The sequence below is a fragment of the Chlamydotis macqueenii genome, chromosome 10 (assembly GCF_036417535.1).
Source record: "Chlamydotis macqueenii isolate bChlMac1 chromosome 10, bChlMac1.mat, whole genome shotgun sequence".
Taxonomy (NCBI): Eukaryota; Metazoa; Chordata; class Aves; order Otidiformes; family Otididae; genus Chlamydotis; species Chlamydotis macqueenii.
Genome location: NC_141565.1, coordinates 3325532 through 3338425, shown reverse-complemented (window position 1 = coordinate 3338425; position 12894 = coordinate 3325532). Strand labels below are relative to the sequence as shown.

Genomic DNA, 12894 nt, shown 5'->3' with positions numbered 1-12894 from the left:
GCCCATCAGATCCCTGAAGAGGCCGAAGCCTGCCCTCTTGAAGTCTAGTGCAGAGAGCTTGCCATGTAGTTTCCTTGCTGCCCCATGGATCTTGAACTCCACCATGTCATGGTCGCTGCAGCCAAGGCTGCCCTTTAGTTTCACATCCCCGACCAGTCCCTCCCTGTTGGTGAGCACAAGGTGGAGCATGGCACCCCTCCTTGTCGGCTCCTCTATCGCCTGCAGGAGGAAGTTGTCATCCACGCATTCCAGGAACCTCCTGGACTGCCTGTGCCCTGCCGTGTTGTCTCTCCAACAGATGTCAGGGTGGTTGAAGTCCCCCATGAGGACCAGGGCCTGTGACCGTGAGGCTGCTCCTATCTCGCTATAGAGCGCTTCGTCTGCTCTGTTTTCCTGTTACAAAGCAGTTATGGGAGCTCGTGTAAGTAGGAGCTGCCCTTTTAGTGTTACATGGATGGCGATGGGTATTTCAGGCCAATTCCGTTTTCCTGTACGCTCACTGATTGTATGGTTTGCACTGGCTTCCTTTAGATTTCTGGCCGTGTTTTCAGAGTCTGGTTTTGTCCTATGAAAACTGCCCCATACAAATTCTGTTCTCTTACCGCACTGCCGGCAGAGGGAGTGCTCCTGTAAACGGGGGATGTGTTTGCAGTTTTCTTTATAAAGCATTTGTCATATCTGTAACTCGCACTTCTCCATGACTTGAAATCTTATTCTGTTGACTTTGAAGCTCACACTTAAAAGACAGCTGATGAAATTGGAAAATTTCTGATCAGGAATAACACCATTTCTGACCATGATAAGATAAGGGGCCGGTGCAGGTGGGAGCCCTGTCAGTGGATGGCTGTGTTTGCTGGCTTCCTGATGGAGAAAGAACTGGCTTCTTTTGCTAAGGCCCTGGAAAGTCTGCAGACACCCTTCTTAGCAATTTTTGGAGGAGCTAAATTTCAGGATAAGATCCAGCTGATCAGTTACATGTTTTCAGCTGGTTGATTACTTAAATAATAATTCACATTTAGGTAGGAACTAGTTTCTGGATCTATCCTTCTGGTATGGCAAGATCTTGTTGATATGACTCCATACATGACTGATTACAAAGGCTTTTGAGCAGTATGTAAATTCTGAAAATGCCTGAATGACTTCAGTTCTGTTGTGAATTTGAAGACTGGATGAGTTAAGTCCTTTGGGATTGGGACCAGTGTGTGTGAAGAGCCCTGGAAGCATGGATCGTTCAGGAGAGCTCAGGTATCTTGTAAGCATGGGGCATGAGATGGGGCAGCTGGAGACACAGCTTCTGTTCCTGACCTTCTCCAGCCGCTGTTTAGACCAGTGGTCTCTGCAGTGGGGTGCACACACGTCAGGGGCAATCTACTGGGATGCAGGAAGAAAATTTTTTGGGGCACTATTAAATAGAAGAATATTATAAAAATACTGTTTACTTCATCTCTATCTCATCCTTTTCTAAAGTATGTTTCATAAGGTACATAACACATTTAATAGAGGAGTACATATGTGTAATTTATAAATAATACACTTATTTTTTGGGGGTGGGCTCAAAAAGATTTTGCCGAAAGGTGTTCATGATCGGAAAGGTTTGGCGACCATTGGTTTGGACAACGCAATTATTTGCTCCATAGGTCAGTATTAAACCAGCACAAAGTTAGCTGAGGTCTCCTGACTTCGCTGGTGCGTGTAAAATATTGTCTTACAGCTCCTGGAGAACGTGACTTGTGCAGCCCAGTGGTTTATTTGTTTCAGAAACACACAGCAGTCTGTGTTGCATTAAGTGGATTAAGTCAGTCCCTTGGGAGGACTCATTTGAATCATTCAGGATTTTCCCTGAAGAGGACAATGAAAGCTTTGCCAGAGAAAATGAAATCAATAAAGAGCAGAAGAAAAACAAGCAACAAATTATTGAAGTTTTATGGCATATGCACTTTGACAGTCCAAAAGATATTTACTACTACTCAATGCCATATGCAACTAAGACCATTAATGTTTTAAAGATGCGACAAGGTCAAATGATAGAGCAATTAAGTACCTGATGAAGTTCAAGAACAAGTCTGAAAAATCATGATGGAATTTTTTGGCTGGTAGTACTCCAAAGGCCATTAAAAGTTACAAGAAACTATTTAAATGTTCACCAGTTTGGGGCCTCTTGTTAGAATGTTATGTTTTTCTCAGACACTTGAGGGATCAAGAGGATTTTCTCTTCTTTGATGTATTCTATCTGCTCTAGGGTAAAAACACACATCACAAAATAAACTTTTTTATATTTAATTTTTAATGCCATACAGCTGCTGGAGGGAATATTTTTTTGCCTTAACAGAGCACAATCCCACCCATGATCCAAAAGGATCATTTTTGTTTTGCATTTTGGTTTTCACTGGTGCTGAGGGACTAGAGAAAGGCATGCTTCAGCATTCCAGACTCGGCAGACAGTTTCTCTCAAATATTTATGGCTTTGAAGCAGAGGTAGATTGAAAAAAAAAATGTCAGAATGGTTTATCATCACGAATAGTTTCTATGAAACAAAAATGTTAGATATCTCAATCCAAGTGAATCCAATTTCTTTTGGATTTTATGACATCCATTGGTATTATTATTATCATATTGTTTTTAAAAGTACTATGGGAGGCAACTGTTCACTGCTGATGGGAAATATCTTCTTATCAGCAATTATAAAGATTAAATAAATATTCAGTTTACTAGGTAAAGAAGCTGTGCTTTCCAGTGTGTTTAAATTAGGCTGGAACTATTTTTCTGTGATATTAAAAACAACTGTTCTGTTCTCATGTAAGGCTGAGTTATTGACAAGCAGAAAGGGACCTTTAAATAAGAAAAGATTTTTAAAAGTTGTCCTTAATTACTGAAATATTTCTAACATTATTGCATGGGGTGGCATGATATTCATGACCTCATTGATGTGGAGATGCCATGAGAGCAGGTAGAATGACAAAAATATAGAAAAGTGTATTGAAATTCTGAAATTAAACATCAGCATATTGCAAACAGCAAGTGGGTTTGATTTCCATTTGAGAGGAAATTTTAATATTTATTCAAATTTGTATGAAGAAATATTCAGGAAATTGACCTGTTCCATAGTGTTAAGTCAGCTTCAACCAACTCTTCCCTGAAGGAAGGAACATAAAAATAGATTAAAGGGAGCAGGAGAAACATTGCAGGTGAACCCAGAGCTGTGGGCGCTGGAAGTGCATGTAGGTCTGCGCAGCCTGGGGTCAGTGTAGCTCCGCGGGAGGCACCCGCGCCGTCAGGGTTCCCCTCCAGCGTTCACTCGTACAGGATAGGCACACTGGTGGTGCGTGCTCGCAGGGAAATCCACGCGCTTTAGCTGGGTTCTCTGCCGTTCCAATGTCAGGAGCTCTGTAAAGCGCGATTCGCTGGATGCCAATGCTGTCTGTGATGTTACGTGGCACACTTCTGCATTCACCTTTAAAGTCTATTCCTGCACACGTAAGCGTGTAGCTAATGGGAATTTACTTCTTCTCTTTCAGACAGACTTTCTAGATTCTCGTTAAATTAACAGGGAGCTTCAGAAAGTTTGGAAGTATTAAAAACTAATCTGAACAGAACATACTATGAAAATCTATTACCTCATCTGTCTGTGTTTAGCTTGTCAAAGAATTATAAATACCTGTCAGCACACGGGCGGCTCAGCTTTAGTGCCTCAGAACACCTGAGCTGGGGTGCACCTAAACCAGGGATGTTTTTCTCCCAGAACCACTGGTTTCTTACTGACGTGACTCAGGGTGCCAACACAAGTACAAATTGTTCAAATGGCGCGGCACTTATGCGGCAATAAAAGGGAGAACCTGAGGCTGTACTTGATGGTTCTGATCTGAGCTGTGGGTACAGACAGCTCCTTGGAAAAGAAATGGAAGACACAATGTTGGTTAATATTCTTTACATTATTATCTTGAGTGGATTTGATTTAATGCTTGCTTAATGTGAGGGTGGGAGATAGAGCATCTATCTCCCAGTTGTTCTCCATAGCTCAGGCTTGCAGAGGGAGAGCACTTCCTAGGCATCTCTCTTCTGTTGTTCTCCTTACACTCTTTGTAAAATCTGCACAGACATGTTACCTGATACTCAACAAAATTCTTGGGGTGAAACCTTATCAGAACGATGAACAGCATGTGTGTGGCTGAGCTGGTGGGAACTGACACCAGTTGATCTCTGTTTTTCCACAGCTGCTTATGACGCAGTTCTGTGCTCTGGAGGGTGTTGGGTTTATCCCAGCTGCATAGTTTGCTTTTAGGGATAAAAATTACCACTGAACCTTGTGGATAACTACTGAACATTGTCGATCCAGCGGCTGGCGGATGCAGGGCAGAGGTTCACGTCAGAGCTGTTTGTGTCTGTTAGGGTGACACGTGGCCCAGCCTCTTCAACGGGCTGTGGGTTGTGCTCCCATTGGGAATCCGGTTGGGAGAGGATGCTGTCTGCCTGTGAGGAGCAGTCAATGCCATCACCGTCAGAAATTTTAACAGATTTTTTCAGAGGCTTAAACTATTAATTTACCATCAAAGAGTGTGTTAATAACAAGAAGGGAAGACCAAGGTGAATGCTTGTAACAGTAAGGGCAGCTGATGTTCCCGTTTATTTAGTAATACCAAAGGCAAATCACCTCCACAAATAGAAAGCTCTAATTATAGGATCTTATCAGAATAATGTGCCATTTATCAGAGTTCATCCTGCCAACGGAAAGTGAATTTTTTTTTCTTATTTTCATAAGACTGAGAAATACAGGGCAGTAACTGCTTCCATTCTGCATTGCCATCTCTGCACCGTGCCAAGGGGTGGCTGTTGCGCTGTAAGCTGCCATTTCCCATTTCTGGTTAGTTATCTGATAGATGAGCTGGTTTTTTGCAGAGCAGAATGAAAGCTTTTCGCACTGGATAGGTTTTGATAATTGTTTTAGCGGTTATGACTTTGTGCAAAATGTGTTAGCAAAAGGAATTCTGTCATTTTTGTTACTAATATGGAGAAGTGTTGTATCCTACACACCAGTCCTGTGTCCTGCACTCGCATTCAGATGGACTCTGACTCAGAAATAAGAACAGCAGTGGCGAACGAGCCCCATCCTATTCAAAAGCAGGGCTGCTTCTGTAACCTTCGCAAAAGCCTTTACTCTTTTCCTTACTTTCCCCATCTGCATGAGTGGAAGATACTTCCCTGCAGCGGGCTAGCTGCGTGAAACTTGATTCACCAAGTGAAAAGTCCTTTCTTTTCTCAAATTCTCTCAAAATGAAACTAGAAATTATTTTATTATGTCTATTTATTAAAATGTGTGGCTCCAGAGTTTGAAGAATTATTTTGTATCTTCTTAATCATTGTTTGGCACAATGGAACATTTCTGTTAAAATGCTAATTTGGCTCCGGCTAAATAAAATTCATCAATGGCATTTGTTATCTGTAGGTTAAACTGAGTGCCAGAACGCATCCCAGTAAAGCAGATTCTGCAGTTCAGTCCCAGTTTAGGAGAGCTTCAAGCATGAACTTAAGTCTTTGGCAAATCCTTTCCATGGACGTTTAATCAGAGAGCTGGGCTGAAATGGGTTTGCTGTCACACATAATTTTAAATGGGAGAAATCTTCTGAAAGGACGTAACGAGCTGAGCTCATTCCCTTTGATGTCGGTGCAAGTTCTGTTGACATTTTGGTGATGCGGGATCAGAGCTTTCCGTGTAAATCCCAGTAGTGGTGTCTCGTAGTGTGTAGTGGTGATGACAATGCTTTCATCGTTATTTGCCTTAAAAATCAATTCTGTTAATCTCTGCAAGGCTCGTCTGGCATTATGTACTCTGTATTACACAGGCCCAGCTGGGTTTTAGAAGGAATTTTTATCTTTCTAATTATTTCATATCCACGCTACACGCATTTTTTGCAGGTATCATTGACAGCACGCAGGTGGAACAGAGGCAAGTTGTCGCTGTGACTGGTGACGGAACCAACGATGGACCAGCGCTTAAAAAAGCTGATGTTGGCTTTGCAATGGTATAATCTTGAGCATATTTATTGATGTTTCTGTCAATACAAATTTGCTGTAAGAGCTTTTCCATTCATTAAGTGTTGAGAAAGTTGCTTAGTTATTACTTCTCAGTGAAGCAGTGTATTGGAGTGGGCGAGTTACTTTGCTTCAGAATCCTTTAATTTACTATGTTAGATTCACTGGTATTGCTTGTTTTGATGCTTTTTCAATATGTTGCCTAAGGTGACTACTGGATGTACGCAGAATCCTGTGCCAGTCCAGAAAAATTACCTCTCTGTTCTCCACAGCAGTGGAGTACTATTTTGCTTTGGTAAAACCCATCACTAATTGTAAAGAGTCTTCGCAACGTACTCTGACTCTGAAGATGTTAATATACTAGACTGTAGATTAAGAGACATAATTCTAATTCTTGTTAGCGATTCTGCTCATATATATTAATAAAATATCATCAATGATATAAATAACTCAGAAGATCAATAGTCATTAAGCTTATAATTTAAAACATGCAAAACTATCATCCCATGAAGTCCACTGCTTTCTACCAATTCCCTTTTCTGTGTCCTTATGCACTTCCAAAACCAGGCCAAATTAGTTAATTCCTAGCAAATGTTTAGTGCAGAACATACTCAGCCGTCACTGTTGCCATGCTGGGAGGTCTCTGTATCACTGTGGATTTGGAATGACTATGAAGATTTGTGTTCTGTCTCTGCACTTTCTAGGAGGTAATTTTATTCACATTTGATTTTTCCAGGGTATTGCTGGAACAGATGTTGCGAAGGAAGCCTCGGATATCATTCTAACCGACGACAACTTCAGCAGCATTGTGAAGGCTGTCATGTGGGGCCGGAACGTCTACGACAGTATCTCCAAGTTCCTGCAGTTCCAGCTCACCGTTAACATTGTGGCTGTGATTGTGGCTTTCACCGGAGCCTGCATCACCCAGGTAAGGCCAGCTTCAGCTGCTCCTCAAAGCACAGGGCCAGATCCTACCAGGCTCAAGGTAATGGTGCCTTACACTTGATTCTTACTTTGTTCAACAGAAAGTGTGATTTCTGAAATTCTTCTGAGCATTCAGAGTGTATTTAGGATCAAGCTGCTAGATGTCCAGCAGCTGTTGACATAAGGAACTGTGCTAATCCGTCTTCTCCTGGAAGTCAGTTGCTTTTAGGTGCTGCTAATTTTTGTGCTGCCTCCATACAGCTCCCTGGTATTGATTGCCTGTTATTGTCATGACTGACCCTGTGATGATGGGACAGAAAACGTCAGGGATTGGGAGAAGGAAGAGATTACGTGACTTTGCCTTTTCCTCTCAGAATATTTCGCTATTAAATATATATTTCTTGATAGATTATGGAATGGGATTATTATGTTCAAGAGAGCAGCACTGGCACACAGAAGGAATCCCAGCAGGGGAGCTTTTTGACTAATAAAATTATTTTGTTGCTTTCAGGCAATTCCTTTTCATTTCAGATGCAAATGACAAAACAATTAAATGACATGTAAAGCTGGACTTTGGTTTCTTTCTCTCCCTCTACATGAGTTCCTCATTGCAGTCCTGGTATACAGGCAATGTGTCTAAGTCTTTCACAAAAAGCATATATGAAAGCAAACTACATTTTTTTCCCCTTCAAATTACTACTTTTTCATTAATAAAATTGTTTTCTTTTCCCTTGAAAGAAGAGAGGATATATTTAGTACAGTGTGATTTTTTTTGTCCTTCATTAGAAAATAGCACAAGATGCAGTTTTCAGTGCTGTCACTCCCTAAAATCAGGTATCGGTCAGACAGGGGCTGTTACAAAATGCCTCCTTCGGCTGAGAGATGCCGTGGGAAAGCTGATGCTTCCCTCTGCAGTGCACCATGCCGATGCACATACCGATTCCTGCAGGTGCATTTCACCTCGCGCACACCTGAGCACAACAATGAATAAGTCATTAGTTCTGCGGCGGGGTAGACTTACACTGTCATCATGGAATCGATACCTGAAACCAGAAACCCAGGTACCTTTACAAAACCAGGAGGTCAACCTTCTCCTAAGCCTTGGCTGACGTTTAGAGGTGGTTTTTGTGCTGCACGGGAAGAGACAGCTGTCATCACTCAGCTCCTCTGAGCCGAGTGAGCGTAAGGCTACTGCTAGGGCTGGGATTCTCAGAGAAACCAGAAATGGCTGGCTTTGACGCAAGTGGAAGTGATCTTAACAATGAAATAACTGCTTTGTGCTGTCCAAAAGAAGCACTGAAACCTCAAATCACTTGTTTTCCGAGAAGGAAAAACTGTGAGCTGCTGAGCGCTAGGTCCTTACCGCGCTGTCTCCAGGCCTTGACGATGCCTCGTTGTCACAACTGAGCTGTGCTAAGGGGCAGAATTACTGATGCTGTGGCAGAAGTTGGGTAACTGTTCCTTTTCCCTTGGGAAATATTTCCAAGCATACTGAGAAAGTGTTTCGCTGTAAAGTGATTGTTGCTGGTAACAGAAGGTCTGTGACTAAGCACTAAAACTCTGGGAGGTCAGTCCTGCTGGATTTTTATCAGTGGTACAAAACCATCTAGAGCAAAGTTCTAACAGCAACGCGGTGAGGATACCGTAACTGGAACAGAGGCGACTGCTTCCTTTTAAGACTCGGGTTTAGAGACGTTCAATCACTGCCTACCCACATTTCTCTAATGTGAATTTTTTTTGGTTGATGCAGTTATTTCCATTGTCGTTCCATTCACACCCGACAGCCTGACTGCTGATAATCTCAAGTATCTCAGTTCTGTCGCGTTCAAGAAGGATCTTGCCTTAGGAGTGAACATCATTGTGTGGGGGTTTGACTCAAAGACTCTAGCCACTGACAGGGCATTGTGTTTGCTTGGCTCATGAGCTTCGCTAAAAATTCCACTTGAGAACATACTGTACCCTCTGGTTGCGATGAAAATAGCTCTAGCACAAAATGCATGAATATTCCGAAAAATCCTGCCTACACCAGGCCACATGCACGCACATAGGTCTAAGTGTGCAAAACCATACACAGGTCTTACATTACTTTTTTGACTTAAATATTTAAATTCTTCACCAACAACAGAAGCTGAAATCTATGGTTTCCAAAAGGCAGCACAGCTCTCTGTGACCTTCGAAAGGAATGTAAAGAAGCGCCACACTGCACTGAAGTTTACTTTGCTTTTAGGCAGTCATTTTGGCTTTCTTTGATACACAGAACATGATTTTAGCCCACAATTAATATTCAGGTTAATGAATATTACACAGGTTATCCTTTTGGTGGTATTTCATCAAATCTAGAATGAGAAAAAAGCTATGTAGGTAGCAACATTTCTTTCATGATTCTTAATGTCACCCTCAAAAAATCTGTTCTGCAACTTAGAACCAGCACACTGGGATTCTTTGAGTGTGAAGTTTCTTTTACACTTACTTGCTCTTTTTGGTGTTTCTACTGTTTGTGCTTCACGGAAGTAGAAAGATAATTAAATCTTTTTTTTTTTTTTTAACTCCTGGCTTGTGCTTTTGAACTAAACAGACTTAATTCTATCCAGTCTTGCTCCTCTGATAGCATCGGTGTACGTGTGAATATGTGTATGTGGAGCATGTTTCTGTGGAGCACTCGAGAAGGCATTGCCGCGTAGGTCCAGAGCACCGTAGGAGTGTCGTGCATTGGCTTAGGAAAATATTAGGTAGGACTTGTGCCCATTAGTGGTCATTCTAAGAATCTGCTGCTCTTTTTTTCTCAAATACATAAATAAAATTGGTGTTCTTGCCAATTCCACTTCAGGGAGCTACTGTTTAGCTTAGTTCCGTTAATTTTACAGAAAAAATATTTTATTATTTATCTACCCAGTGCTGGCTTTATCAAGATGCTGCTGTTAGAGGGAATCTCTCCCCTGTCTACTATTTCTGGTTTGTCCTGGTTTGATGTTTACCCGCATGTGCAAAGCATGTGTGAAGTGTCTGTGACCCCCCATGCTGTTCCAGTGTTCTTTGGGGGTTATGAAGGAGCAGCAGTGAGCTGTTAAAGAAGTCACCGTGCAGATCAAAGGGGCCCAGTGAAGATGGTCGTTTGCTGTTCTCTGTCATGGGTCCCAGCACAAAGTCAGGATAAGATGACGGCAATAATATTCTAAGCAGCATAGGAATGACCTGTTGGCAAGCTGGCGCCACTGCTGCCCCTCAGAGATTTAACTGACATCGGGCCCTGTTTCCATTCACAGCAGCTCAATGTGTAGGCCAAGAATTCTGAATTTTCAACTAATAATGAATTTTTCTGATTCTAATCAGAAAATCTGATCAGATTCTGATCTGTTCTGCTTCTAGAATTATGTAAAGTACTCTGAGATCTAACTCATACAAGAAAACCAAGCTTGAAGAAGTCTCTGATTAAAAGCTGGAGCAGGATCACTCAGTCTGTGGCTGCACAGGTGCTCTCGGTTGTGTCTCCAGCGCGTACGTAGCACCCACCGAGGAGATCACAGCTCTGCTAGTCATCTGCTAGATCATAGCTTCTGCTAGTCCACGTCAGCGCCGTTTGTGTGGCACAGTGCAGCTGAGCTGTATTCATTCACCTTCTCTCTCGATTAATCAAATTCCTTTCCCTCTTGCTTCCTTCTCTCTGTGTTGCCCAGTGCACACTTTTAAAATGATGGGGGTGGGGCTACCTTGACCAGTTTGCATAGAATTGTCCTTTCATTACTTCAGGTTAAACCAGTCATTTCTGTTTCTGGTGGATTTCTGCCTTCATTCTCTGAATAACATTTTTGCAGATCAACTCGGTGAGGGTTCTTCCTTGGAGCCCTACCTACAATTCTAGTGAATTTTGTCCTAGCAAAGAGTCACCGCTGCACATCGGCAGGTACCTTACAGAGCTCCGTGTGCCTCTCAAAGCCAGGAGGCCCATCCCCTTTCCTCTCCCCAGCATATTCACCGTATCAAGAACATACTGGTTCATTATGTTTGAAGCTGTTAAAAATAATCTGGGTATGTACAAAAATAAAGATTTTTAAATGCACTTCAGTCAAATGGAAACAGGTTTTTACTGGAACTGTAAAGCTCGCAGGTTTATCTGTGTGCCGAATTTGCCTGTCTCCAACTGCTGAGGGAATGGAACTCTTCAAAAAGGTTGCAGTAGAGAAAGGGAAGACAAAGACTGTGTTTTAACATTTCACATTCAAATTATTATTCTCATGCTTTCAGAAAGACTTAATGTTTTAGCAGACACTAGGAACTGAAAACAGTGACTCTATAGGACATCATGTTTTGAAAATTAAATGTTAATTAAAAAGCACTGTAGCAATGAACTACCACATGAATCACTTATTGTTTTTACAGAACTTGCTCAAGAAATGGGGGTGATCTATACTTACATCTATAAGGCAGTAATTGACATGGTTACAGTGTTTTACTGCAGAACTGTATTTGGCAAATCCTAAAATAATAGCACTGGCAAATTTGAAAAAGCTATAATATAAAATCAAAGTACGTATTGTTTAGCTTTGGTTTGGGAAGGCTGAGAGGCATGGAAATGGAATCGAGGACGCCCCTTCCGTACAGTTAGCAGACTGCGATCTAACAGCAGAAGCGAGGGCTGACTATTTTTTTACGTTAATGTACATGGAGTTAACCTACCAGAAATGCTTGGGTTTACAAATCCACGCATCTGTCCTGTGACAAGTGGGAGTAAAGAGGTAAGGGTGAAAATACCTTTTTATTCCCCTACAGCTTGTCATCTAAATCAAAAGTAACAAGCTCTAAAATTTGTGAGGCTCTGCATGTCACAAAAGATTTGTACTTTCTTTCCAGCCATTGGTGATTTGTACTTTTTAGTGTTTCCAGGATGAAGTGTAACATCACTTGATTTAAGGGACATTTTCCTTTACCTCTAGGCCAGTGCTAACCTATTCCAAGGTCAAGCGGAAAGGAATTTGACGAATCAGTGGTGATTTTGGGTGGTTTGCAGTTTGAACAGCTTTCATCCCCACGGTTCTCAGAAAGTGCGTTAAGAATTATTAGCTCCCCAGTGGCTAAAATGCAGTGAAAAGAAGGTTGAATTTGCATCCCACTTGCATAAGTGACTAAAATCTGGAATGGAAGCCTGAGCTCCCTAGCTGAGGTGTATTTTCCTCAGTTTCCACCGACTAATCAGAAATCAGAGAGAGGTGCAGTGGAAATTTCATTCCACTGCCTGCCCAGACTAATGTGTATTTAATGTTTTGGCTTCAGCTTCGAATGAGCTTTCGCACTTGACTGAACAGCGTAGCACCGCCAATAATAGATAATTATTAGGGGCACCATTGCCACCCAAGGTGATTGGCAGTGTGAAATGGTGAGAACATCGTGTTGCCAAAACTGATGACTGCCAATTACAGTTGTGTGATTTAGAGACTGAAATAATCTGACTTTTCATTATGCTAGGAATATGTCAGGCTCTGATAGACACCTGAATATTTGACTCTCTTTATTAAGCGTAACAGAAAAATTCAATTTTATTGACATAGAAATCAGTGCATGAAGCGGAAATTCAGCTGTTGTAACTTCTCAAAGTAGAGAATGTTTCTCAAGAAAACTTGTTAACTAGACAGGTAAAAAAATATGACAACAAAACTTCAGTAAAAACATGTTTTCCTTTTTCTGTGAATGCTGTGCCCAAGCCTGCGGTCTCTGAGCCCTAGCAGCACGCTGCGCTTAGTGCAAGTACTCTCCTTGATTGAGCCATTAGCATTAACAGAAATGAATGAGGTTGCAGTTTGGAATGAAGATTGTCCTGATTGCTTTTAGTTTTTTAGCCACCTCTGATGGCAAAGACGTTTCCTGTTTCTGCAGTGGCATATCAAACGAGTGGACTGAACACTCCAGATAAGCCCGGTTAACGCAACCCGTACCTGAGAGGTGAAGAGT

The 12894-nt window shown here is 41.8% G+C and overlaps 1 protein-coding gene across 16 annotated transcripts in view; it reads left to right on the top strand.

Moving 5' to 3' along the window:
* The window catches only part of ATP2B2 (ATPase plasma membrane Ca2+ transporting 2), a 441468-nt gene that overhangs the window by 399617 nt on the left and 28957 nt on the right, over positions 1-12894 (top strand). For all 16 annotated transcript variants that reach the window (XM_086755389.1, XM_086755390.1, XM_086755403.1 and 13 more), the window contains 2 exons: positions 5911-6017; positions 6764-6955. In XM_086755389.1, the coding sequence (XP_086611515.1) occupies positions 5911-6017; positions 6764-6955 (299 nt within the window). The remainder of the gene's footprint in view (positions 1-5910; positions 6018-6763; positions 6956-12894) is intronic.